We start from the raw sequence: 12501 nt of genomic DNA, 5'->3' as shown, positions 1-12501 counted from the left end.
ATATATATGAAAATAAATAAATAAATAAATAATAAATATCCACACTTCCCAAATAGATGAATGGCATTATTAGTAATAATATCACACTTCCCTTCAAAGGAGCTCCTAGAGGCATACATGGTCCCTCTCTTCCCTGTTATCCTCACAGAAACCCTGCATGGGAGGTCAGGTTGAGAGCTGGTGATTGGCAAGTTTCATGGCTGAGTGGGAATCTGAACCCAGGTCTGCCCTGTTCTAGTCCAAAACTCCAACCCAGGCTTCCCCAACCTGGAGCTCTCCAAATCCACTTCCCATCAGTCCCAGCTAGCGTGGGCAATTTTCAAGGCTGATGGGAATTGTAGTCCAGCAATATGTGGCAGGCAGGACACTGGCCACCCCTGGCCTAGAGTGGAGCTGGAGTGCAAGTTTTAAAGTGAGGAGTTGAGGCTCATTGGCTGCCAGCTGGTCATCATCTCCTTCCAGGGCTCTGACATTAGAAACCCACCTTGGTTCTGCTTCCAGGACAACTGGATCAGTCTGCTTCACAGAATCTCAGTACGGTATCTCTGCCAAAGCTCAGTGGCAGAGCATCTGCTTCACAAACAGAAGGTCCTGGGTTCAGTCCCCAGCAGCATCTCCAGGTAGAGCTGGGGAAAAGACTCCTTGCCTGAAAGCCACTGCCAGTCAGTGCAGACACTTCTGAGCTAGATGGACCGATGGTCTGGTTTGGGATATGGCAACTTCCTGTATCCCTGCAGAGCCCAATACATTTTTCTACTGTAGGCAAAATGCCCTGGCGACATCCCTGCTTCTCTAGCAATACCCCACTGCGGATCCAGACACACTCCCTCCCCCCCCCATCACACCTGTGCTGCCACCAGCCTCACCACCACTGCATTTTGCCTGAGCCTTTACTGCCGCCACAACCCAGCAGCAGCAAAGGGCACAGTGGGTGCAGTGGCAGTGGCAAGGATGTTGGTGCTGCAGCAGTGGCAAGGCAAAGTTCCTGCAGTGCTGGCAGCAGTGCAGTGGCAGGAGCAGTGGTAAGATCTGCCACCTGAAGCAAATGGCTTCACCTTGCTCGTGGAAGGGCCACCCCTGGCAGTTACAGGAGGCTTGGAGGATCTTTAGCCTGCCAAATGTCGATGTCCTGCAACTCCCACCATCCCTGCTCATTGGCCATACTTGCTGGGGCTGATGGGAGTTGTAGTTCAGCAGCATCTGGAGGGCTAAAGGTTCCCTGTTCCTAGTTTAGAGGAGAAAGGAGGAGCCTTATGCCTTGGAGGTGGGAGAGGCACACTGTTCTGATGAAAGGCAGGCATTCTGGGCTGACCCCTGGGTCTCAGAGCAGGACATCAGAGCAGACAGGCCAGTTTCTTGGCACAATAAGAACCAACATTCTCTGATTAATTGGATTAAACTGCCCTCCATCTGTCTCTTGGGAGCTGGCCTCTATGGTTGTTCAGGGTGGTGACAGACCTCAGGCTGTGTTATTAAAGGGACATGGATAGTTGGTTGCCAGACAGAGAGACATTTGTGCAGCCTAGAAAATCCCGTCCACCCCATCCATGCACCTGTTGCATGAGCTTGGTCCATCTGGAGTCCCCTGTATGTTCCTCCAGATGGGTCTGTTCCCCATCTTGTCCCCACTCCATGCAGCCGGAAGGAGTAAATTGCTGACAGAGCCTGGAAAAGGGGCTTTTTTGTCTATCTCTGAAAGAAAAAGGGGTGCACTCAAGACTCCCCAAGTGCTTTCTCTGAATTGCTCATTTCTGGATGTGTCTATGACTTGCCAAATCTATTAGGAGCAGAGATAGGGGAGAAATTCAGTTCAGGTCACATTTAAAAGGAAAAGCTTCCTAATGTGCACTTCCCAGAACAATACAGCAACTGAAACAAAACCATCCTTCAGAATTCACACCCCTCTGAATTTTGCAGCGCAGTTCTGCCCAGTTCCTTGGGGAATTATGGTGTTCTGGATAAATTCCAGAAAAGGAGGCTGGTGTACTAGGAAGGAAGAGTCTGGCTGGTGGCTGCAACTTTAAAACTAAGTAATGAAATGAAATGAAAGCAGGAGTTTCTTTCATTAGGCTACAGCCTAATGCATAACAATGTGATGTGGAAAGCAGGTCAGAGGTCCTGAAGAGGGAGACTCCTGCCTATGAAAGCTCATGTCACAAATGAATTATTTGTTGCAAGACCATCCTCTATATTGTTGCTTTGACGGTGCCTTGTTTAAGGAGCAAGCAATTACAGTATGTGATATGGGTAGGGATGGGCCATAGTTCAGCGATAAAGCACCTGCTTTGCATGCAGAAGGTCCCAGGTTCAATCTCTGGCAGCATCTCTAGGCAGAGCTGGGAGTGTTCCTAACCTGAAACCCAGGAGAACTGCTGCCAGCCAGTGTAGATAATATTGTGCTAGCTGCACAAATGGTCTGACTCAGTATAGGGGGGTTCCTATGTTCCTGTGCCCCTGATCAGCCTCACTATTATTTTGTTCTTGGGGGGTTTTTTGTTTGTTTTTGTGCAAAAACCTAACCACTCATGCTCCCCACCTCCCTGTTTTTTGCCTCACTGATATTTGTGGCCTCCTTCCCCACATGCCTCCAGTGGTGCTTTACGCTTATCCTGAGTCCTGTTTTCTCCCTGTTCCTTCCTCTCTTTCCCCTACATTAAGCAGCTCCTTGATTAATTATAGATTGAAGCAGAAGCTTTTATTGCACTGAAGTTTACTTGCGACAGTGTCCCTATTTATTTTTTAAAAGTCATTACAATTGTGGCATAAAAGCTGCTGCTTTATATTGGAGGCTAAATATGCAGTGGGGTCAGAGGTGTCATATTAGTGTCAATTAGGGAGTCCCAAGAATGAGCTTCGAAAGCTGGCTGAGAGACTGGGAGGTGGGCCTATCTTCCCAGCAGAGAGCTCTGCATTCAGGGGGGAGTGAGTTGGGAAAGCAAAGCTGTTTGCCTGGTTTCCCTGACCCATGCAAAGGAAAGCGGCGTTTTCCTATGTAGGGTCTCCTACTGCCCCTTTCCGCTTTCTGTTTTCCTTCTGAGTTGCCTTTTCTTGGTACGTCACATGCTCACTTTGCACCCAGCAAAGGTTGAGAGAGTTCAGGGCTACAAAAACTGCTCATTCCCCCAGCACCACCCGCTCCCTTTGGTCTCCTGGGCAGTTTGTGCAGAAGTGAATTCCTGACTTTTGCAAGAGTTTGGGATCCTTGTTGAGTCTGGAAGAAGAGCAGAGGCATGGCATGGCACAGCACGGCACTTGTTAATATTCCACCCCAAGCCATGCAGAAGGGGAGCTTGGCATTTTCAGCATTCCCCACTGACATTGGCAGCTTCTGATTGAAATGTTTTGTCTCCCACTTGACAAACGCATTATTGCCAGTTCACAGGCTCCTTCCTTTTCAAGGCCTGTGGGATAATGTTACCTTTGTATTGAAAGCGTGTGTGCATGGAAGAGGCCAGGGAGGAGGTATACGGATGCACAGTGTGCCTGTGACCTTGCAAGGTCATTGCAAAGGAACACAGAAAGCTCCCTTATAAGGAGCCAGTCCATTGGTCCATCTTGCTCAGCAATGTCTATACAGACTGGCAGCAGCTTTCCAGGGCTTTAGACCAGTGTGTATGTGTCCCCTTTCACAGCCCCACTTGGAGATGCTAGGGACTGAACCTGGGACCTTCTGCATGCAAAACAAGTGTTCTTATCAGCGCACTATAGTAAGATAGAGAACATAGCAAGCTGCCTTAGTCAGATCCTTGGGCATAAGAAGTGCCTGCTAAATCAGGCCAGTGGTCCATTTGACCCAGCATCCTGTTCTCAGTGGTCAACCCATTGCCTGTGGGAAGCCTGCAAACAGGTTTTGAGCACAAGAGCACCCGCCCCTCCTGTAGTTTCCAGCAGCTAGCACCCAGAAGCATTACTTCCTCCAACGACAGGGGCAGAACACAGCCATCATCAATAGGAGCCATTGAAAGTCCTCTCCTCCATCTAGCTCAGTCCTGTCTACCATGACTGACAGTGACTCTCTGGGGTTTCAGGCAGTGTTCTCTCCCAGCCCTGCCTGGAGATGCCGGGATTGAGTCTGGGATCTTCTCCATGCAAAGCATCAAGGAACTTGATAAGACTCAATGAATTGTTCTGCGTTTTCCTGGAACCCTAGTAGAGAGGGAGAGGGAGACCTCCCTCATTACCCACCATGGCAGAAGATGCCACTTTGTCCAAATTTAAGAAAAGGGGGCAGGTGAGACCCCCTCCCAAGTAATCACTGTGCCTAAAAAGAAGAAGAGTAGGAGGGAGAAACCCCAAGATCACCTGAGCCCATTGTTCCAGAATGGAAGCAGGCGACATGGGAGTGTCACTGGAGTAAGAGTTGCTCCTGGCTTGCCCCATTCTAAAACTGAAGAGCAGATTTCAATCTATGCTGTTCTGCAGCTTACAAATTATGCTAATCCTTTTAAGGCTTCTCTGATCAGACCTCATTTGCACAGGAGCAAAATGCTTGCTTTTGTTCTAAAGCTTGCTTTCGTAGGGTCCTATAGGTTGCATCTGTGCCATACATATAAAGCACATTTAAAGTTCATGACTTATCCCCCAAGAATCCTGAGAGCTGTAGTTTACCCCTCACAGAGCTACAATTCCCAGCACCCAAGTCAAAGTACAGTTCCCATGGTTCTTTGTGGCCACATATGAAAAGCTGACCTGTCACCAGTACGAAAAAAGAAACCAGGAAGTTTTCAGACATGTGGATTGAAAACATTTGCATGACTGCTGAAGTAGTCTGGGCCATCAGTTGCACCACCTCTATGCTTCTTTGCCACAACTGGGTAACACAGAAAGCATTTTGTTTCATTATTTTTTATTGCGTCTTTTTTTTTTTTTACTGTGATTTCCTTTCTTTGGTCTGCTTTATGCACTTCTGGTTTAGTGCAAAAGCTCCGAGCCAAGAGCTACCCTGCAAACCCACTTTGTAAATCGTATTTCCTTTCCCCCATATTTATTTGCAGAGGAGCTGGACTCTTTCAGTATCCTGCCTTGGCTTTCACCCACAATATAATTGCAAAACTTTGCTTATACCTTTCTTATGGAAGTTGAGCAAAATATTTTGTTGCCACAGCTGGGAACAGACAGGGACAAGCAGGATAGTTGCATTGGCCAACTCTTTGGCTGGTTTTTAGGGGCTGTCTCAACCTCTCCACCAGACAGCCCCTAAAAACCAGCAGAAGAGTTGGCCAATGCAACTATCTTCACAACCCACAGAGCCCAGCCATGTGCTGGGAATTGTCACTGAACACCACTGCCCTCTGCTGGATGGCAGGGTTATCCTTTAATGTGCTTAGCCAGCCTCAGACATCCAGGTAGAATTGCCCATTTGATGCTGCCTCCTTGTTTGAAGGGGCTTCTCTTACTCTTTGCTTCCACAGCTTCCTTTTGTTTCTCTAGCTTGAACCAAGCTCCCTCCTTGCCTCCTTAGGGGCAATGCACTTCCGGTTCCCACTGACACCTGACTCACTGAGGGGCTCTGAAAAGGGCCTGCTCGGCCAGAAACATGCTTGTCTTGCTTGAATGTGAGGAGGCTTAAAATCCTGCTTTATTTTTGGTTAACTTTGTGTACCCATAAAGCACATTGCCCCCTTCCCTTCCTGGGAACAGTAGTGTTGAATTTTAAGAACATTATAATGCAAGAAGAGTCTCGTATGTTGGCTTAGACCGAAGGCCCATCTAGTTCAGCATCTTGTTTGCACAGTGGACTCCAAAGGGAATCCCATAAGCAGAACCTTCCCACTTGCATACCCCCCCCAACATTTCTCCGATGAAAATAGGGAATGCCTAAGGAAAAGTGGGACATTATTGGATCAAATCAGAAACCGGGACAGCTTCTGTAAATCCTGGATGGTCCCTGGAAAAAGAGACACCTGGAGGGTCTGAAGTCACTTGTGATTCCCAACAGCAGGTATTTAGGAGCATTCATGCATCCAGCACTCTTGGCTAGACTCCAATAGGCTAACCTTAGCCTATTGATTTACTTAAAACCATTTATAAACCGCTTAATAGTTTAAAAATCTCTAAGCGGTGTACTATATACACATTCTCTCTCTCTTTTAAAAACAACCATCATTAAAATGTCTTTGTAAACCGTTGAGGTACTTGTTTCTTAACAATCAAGTGGGGCATAGATTTTATGAAATAAATATTACAACCTAAAATCAATAAAAGTGCTACAAAAAAGCATTAAAAAACGTAACTGAGTGATTCAAACATATAAAACAGGGTCTAATCTTACGGTTCCAGGAAAGGCTGGCGCAAACAGATGAGTCTTTACAAGATGTCTGAAGCAACTGATGGTTACTGCTTCACATATGGCAGAGGGAAAGGCAACGACAGGTTGCTGGAGAATGATGAAGCATTGTTGAATTATTTAACCGGAATCTGCCACCCCGGTATCGTCAGCCAAAAAGTGGGATTTAAAAACAAGCCAGCGAATAAACAGAACGAGCGGAAAAGGCACGCTCCGAAAGCATGTGCCACTATTTGGAAACAAATCCGTTTTGCAGCTGCCTGGTGCTACGGCCGCAGCCACAGGTAGCTGACAAAGTGTTACACTGCCTGATTTCCCTCAACCAGAGTGGCAGAGTGGAGGCAAAGAGGCAAGCCCCCTTTGCAGCTGCTTTTGGAGCTGGCAGATGCGCCCAACGTTCTGCCATGTGTCTGAAAGCAGAGCCAGAGTCTCGAAAGCACAGGGCTGTGCCAAGGCCGCTCACGTCTGCCACACAACGCACATGCTCCGGTGCAGCAGGAATCCCCTCGTAGCTTCTGCACAGTCCAATAAGCTTTCTCCATGCCAGGCTGGCCAGCACACTTGCAGTGGTGCAGGGCCTCAGCTGTCTCTGCCCTGACTTGAGGAACTATCTCCAATCCCAGGTGTTGGGAAGCTGCCTCTGGCTCTGTGTGCAGAAGCAGTATACCTCCAAATGTCAGAAGCTGGTGGATATAACCAAGGAAGTCTAGTATCTTGCTGCCCCACTTAAGGGATCATCTAGATGGCCACTCTTGGGAAGAGAATGCAGGACTAGAAGGTAAATATTTTCTGCCTTCCGCTGTCATTCTGAATTTGAAGAGTGGCTTGCAGATCTAAAAAAAGGAACAGAACAAATTATCCATAAAATGCAATATAATTTTAAAAACTTGAGCTAAGTCTACACTTGTGTGGAATGATGAGAATGAGGTGTGATCTAAAAACAGCGGCAGATTAACCTAAGTGCAAAGGAGGAACCGCAACAGTACAAAAATATCCCAGGGTAAGGTCTGAATTCACAGAGCCCACTGCCTTGCTGACACTAAGCAGGCCTGAGTCTGCTGATGGGAAACCACTTGGGAACCATTTATATACCATCTTGCATCCCAGAAATGTAGGATACGAATGTAAGAATTTTTTAAAAAAATGAAAGCAGAAAAAATAGAGGATTAAAAAGACCAGGGTAGATAAAAAGGTCTTTATTTGGTACTGAAAAGGCAGTAGGCTTGGTGCCTGACATGCCTCTCAAGGAAGAGAAACCATAGGCTGGGTGTCACCACTGAAAAAGCCCTCATCCCCATTCACCACCCACCTCATCTCAAGTGGCAAGGGTTGAAGATGCTCTATAAATAATGTTTAAAAGGTAGAAGGCCCCAGTGGAAAAAGGACTGTATTGCTTAAGGATGCAGGTGAATTGCTCTCTCAAAAAAAACCCAAATAACCTCCCTGCAAATAGAGAGCTAGCACATCAGGGAGCAAGGTTCTAGGAAGGCCCGTATGTGGCTGTGCTGTTGTATGTGTGTTGTTGTTGTTTAGTCGTTTAGTGGTGTCTGACTCTTCGTGACCCCATGGACCAGAGCACGCCAGGCACTCCTGTCTTCCACTGCCTCCCGCAGTTTGGTCAGGCTCATGTTTGTAGCTTCGAGAACACTGTCCAACCATCTCATCCTCTGTCGTCCCCTTCTTCTTGTGCCCTCCATCTTTCCCAACATCAGGGTCTTTTCCAGGGAGTTTTCTCTTCTCATGAGGTGGCCAAAGTATTGGAGCCTCAGCTTCACGATCCGTCCTTCCAATGAGCACTCAGGGCTGATTTCCTTAAGAATGGATACGTCTGATCTTCTTGCAGTCCATGGGACTCTCAAGAGTCTCCTCCAGCACCATAATTCAAAAGCATCAATTCTTCGGCGATCAGCCTTCTTTATGGTCCAGCTCTCACTTCCATACATCACTACTGGGAAAACCATGGCTTTAACTATACGGACCTTTGTTGACAAGGTGATGTCTCTGCTTTTTTTTGTATGTATAATTTTTATGAATTCACAGCGAGTTTTTATATATAAGGGAGCATTTAAATATGAGACCTCCCATCTTTAGTCTGGTGACACAGTCCATTTTCCCACCTCAGGATTCTAACACCTCGTACTTGAAGCTTGACGTAAAGGGCCCTAACAAGTGTACAGTGTTTCACAGATGTGTGAAGGGGCAACAAGGGTTTGGCAGTCCCAAAGGCTGATCAATTATACATCACACCTCCAGGAAGAAAAAAATCATGACATTGACTTAAAGATCACAAGGCCTTTATACGAGAATACTCTAGGGGCCTGCTTAATTGGCGTTTTCGTTTCTGAGCCTTTAGGGTCTCTGTTCCAGTCAGGTTTGCAAGCTGCTCTGTGCATTTGTGATGGGCTTGACATAGGCCTTGTTTAAATGAAAGCTGAGATACAAAAAACAGGGAGATTTAAGATGAAACTGTGCTCTGGAAGACTTCTGTAGGACATAATTCAGGGAAGCCTCTGGATGAAACCCTTTTCTGTCCTCTCTTTTTGACAAGTACTCTTAAACCATTGAGCGGTGGGTTACTAAAATAGTAATATTTAAATAAATGAATAAAACACACCTACCTCTAAATTTGTGAAGACCTAGGAGCAAGGCTAAAAATATATATTGCTGTGGCACCTCATGCATTGCTGATGCATTAAAATTTTGTACCTATCAATATTTGAAAGAGTAAACTACGTATAACAAAGCACAAAAGTGAAAATCTTCATTCAGCTTGAATGTATTTTTAAAATAAAAAGTTTAGAATACAAATAGTTCCACAACTCTGAAAGACTCCCTTAATATTTAGACATCATTAATTCATAGATTTTTTATTATCCCGCTATTATCATCTCACTCCAGAAACATAAACAGGACCACAATCCAGAGTTTACATAAAATTCAGATTTTAATGAACATAAGCAAATTCTGTGTTTCAAGTGTCATGTCAGAGAGGCAATGGGGCTGATCTCTTATGTATCCTTGGAACAAAGAAACGTCACTTAAAAATAGTGTACAAAGATGCATAAACTTTGCATATATGCAAATTTAGTAATAATTGCTATAATTTAAATAGAACTATAACATATATCACTCCAATGGGCACAACTACAACCAGGTGATCTGTGTGCCTGCTCATTCCCCTGCCAGGTGCTAACTGTGGATGGACAGCTTCAAGGTGCCTGGCCACATATTTATATTTAAATGAGACTTGGACCAGAAAGTCCTTCAAACCCAGCTGCTCTTCAAATAGATGACTGTGCACAGATCACATGTACGAGTCTATAGTATAGCTGTGCCAACCAAACAGTAAAAGATGGCAAGTAAATTCTAATATTAGGCACAGGTCCGATGACGTGGGGAGGGGGGCAGCAAAACAATATATGATGAGACAACGATGAGGGTCTGAGTGATTATTATGCTTATTATGGTGCGTTTGTTTTCGCTGCAAGCCAAATTATGCATGTTGAGAACCCCCGAATTGTGACCCTGATCCTCTTGGCTCAACACATGAAGACGTCATAGGCAATGTTGCCAAAAAACGTCATCACAGGACGCCAATGACATCAGATCGGACTCCTCCACCCTAACATCCAGTGACGACGTCAGGGCTCCGCAACGACGTCAGGCGCGCGGGAGCTGCCCTCCTTTCCCGACACCTTCGCCGTCCCACGCATGCCCCGGAACTCGCGTGGCCACTCCTCGTTTGCACGGGGGACGTCGTTGGCGGACGGACCGGCAGGCCGAAGCACGAACGCCGTCCGTCCGTCTTGATTTGCGGGTGAGAACAAAAGCGGGGGTGGAAGCGGAGGCTGACCCGGAGAAGGGAAGGGGCTTCCGTCTTCTTCTCTGCTGGGGAGTGGAAATAATGACCGGCGGCGGGGTGAGAGGAAGGTGTCACTGCTCTTTCCTTCCCCTCTCTGGTCCCTGAAAGTGAAGCGGGGACCTTTCATCTCCACCTTCACCCAGCCCAGGCGATGCACCTCCTGTCTCTTCAGGTGCATTAGTTAGTCGACGTCCTGGGCTCCTTCGCAAATATAAATGGAATAAATAAATATTACCCCCTCTACACATAGGGCGTGGGGGCGGGGAGGTAGTAGGGTTTTCCTTTCCCACACCCTCCATCTTCCAGCACCCTCACTGCTCTTGCCTGACCACATTTTGCAGCTAAAGTCCCCCTCCACCATTTCTCTCTCCATTCCAGGAAAGGCTTCATTTGCTAAACCCTTGCAGTTAAATTGCACAGGAACAGGGCTTATTTATTTTCTAAACCACATTTTCCTCCAAGGAGCTCAAGATGGCATGCATGCCCCCCCCCCCCCCAACAAATAATCCTCACAACAACCCTATGAAGCAGGCTAGGTTTAGAGACAGTGACTGGCTTGAGGTCACTCAGAATGAGCTTCATGGCCGAGCTGGGATTTGGACCCTGTTCTCCCAGGTCTTTTTCCCACCATCTTAAGTGCTACACCGCACTTGGTTGTGGTAGAGGCAACCCACAGCCTATCCCTCTGTGTAGGAACTATTTATTTGTCTCTATGAGGGGTATCTATTCTGATGGCAGTGCTATATTTTGTGCTGTGCTTTTGTTTCTATGAAAATAGTAGACCAACAGTAGGGGTACCCCCACTTTCTTGCCTGTTGACCCTCCTTGGGGGTCACATTAGTTTTTTACAGCATCATGATCACTGTTTACAATGCAGGTCTTGCCAGTTGCTTATAAAATAGGATGCACATTTAAAGCACAGCATGGATAAACTGGAAGAGGAAGCTGAATTCCCTTCTCCTGAAGCTTTTGAGACTGCAATGTTGGCAAACTCCCACAAGAAGTAGTGACAACCACTAACATGAATGGCTTTAAAAAAAAGCAAGGCAAATATTGTCACAGGGATTGTGCTGATGTAATTAGTTTGGGAAATTGATAGAGAATAGGGCTATCAATGACTGCTAGCTATGATAGCTATGTTCTATCTCCAGTGTCGAAAACAGTAATGCCTCAAAATACCAGTTGCTGGGAATCACAAGTTGAGAGGGTCATGCTTCCCTCAAGTCCTGCTTCCCCCAGAAACAAGTGGACATCATGAGAGCAAGATGCTGAACTAGATGAGCCTTTGGGAGAGATAAAGTTGCGACCACACTTGGAATGCAGTTCTGGTCTGAAAAGAAGTATCATAGAGCTGGAAAAGATGCAGAAAGGGGCAACCAATAGCTTGAACAACTTGTGTTTAAGAAAAGGTTACAAAATTTGGGATTTTTTAAATAGTTTAGACTGAAGGTGAATATGGGGGCACATGACAGAGGTATGTACAATTATGCATGAAGTGGACACAGAGAAGGCTATGTCCCTTCTCATATTACTGGAACCCAAAGGGGTCATCCAGTGAAGCTGAATGTTGGGAGGTTCGGAACAGACTAAAAAGAAAGATTTTGTCGCACAGTCAAATTATGGAATTTGCTGCACATTCATGAAAGATAAGGCTGTAAATGGCTACTAACCATGATGACTATGTATTGTCCAGTATGAGAGGCGGTGTGCCTCTGAGTACCAGTTGCTCAGGAATATGATGGGAGAATGCAGCTGTACTCATTTTTTGCTTGTGGTCTTCCCATTAGGGCATTTTATTCACCACTGTGAGAACTAGATGGGTCTACATCTGATCTAGTAGGGCTGTTCTATTCTTATTAAAAGGATGGGAAATTAGCATCATTTCACAACTCTGGTTGTGAGAACAGAAGGTTAATATGTATAAAAGGGTATCTAATATATGCCAGATTTCCTGAATTTGTGCTGTTTGCGTATATACACAGAAAATCCTTTGATAATTCCATTCCAGTGTAGCAACTCGCGCCACAGTATTTTCTGCTGAGAATATGTGTCCTATTATGGATTGGCTCCATGCATGTGGAAGATATATAAGATATACACATTCCCAATTAGCACCCTTGTTAACAGCTCTCTCACACACCTTCAGCAGCAAGAATTTGTCTTGGAGAGGGGGCTTTAAAGTTATAAAGAAGGTGATTTGGTTTTTGCTAACGAACCTCATTGTTAGGTACACACACACACACACCTTTTTTAAGTTGTTCTGCTAGGCTAGGAAGGAATGTGTGAAATGGAAAGAGGGTAAGCTGCTGTCATCGGATGTGTTTTTCCTTCTCCACTGGTGCGTGACACATTT

At 46.0% G+C, this 12501-nt stretch overlaps 1 protein-coding gene across 6 annotated transcripts in view; it reads left to right on the top strand.

Annotated features, from left to right (window-relative positions):
• Positions 1 to 9843: 9843 nt before the first annotated feature.
• ACSF3 (acyl-CoA synthetase family member 3) overlaps positions 9844 to 12501 on the top strand; it is a 63969-nt gene continuing 61311 nt past the window's right edge. The window contains exon 1 of one of the 6 annotated variants that reach the window (XM_081868376.1): positions 9844 to 10103. Coding sequence is in view for 1 of the 6 variants with exons in the window: in XM_081868375.1 (XP_081724501.1) it covers positions 10191 to 10205 (15 nt within the window). In the remaining 5 variants the exon portion in view is untranslated. Of the gene's footprint in view, positions 10206 to 10299; positions 10321 to 12501 lie in introns of those variants that run through there. The other 5 variants (XM_081868375.1, XR_014158207.1, XM_081868372.1 and 2 more) reach the window with 5 other exon arrangements.

This window comes from Podarcis erhardii (assembly GCF_964252035.2).
Source record: "Podarcis erhardii genome assembly, chromosome: 7".
Lineage (NCBI taxonomy): Eukaryota > Metazoa > Chordata > Lepidosauria > Squamata > Lacertidae > Podarcis > Podarcis erhardii.
The sequence above is the reverse complement of the archived record's forward strand: the minus strand, read 5'-3'. Positions and strand labels throughout refer to the sequence as shown.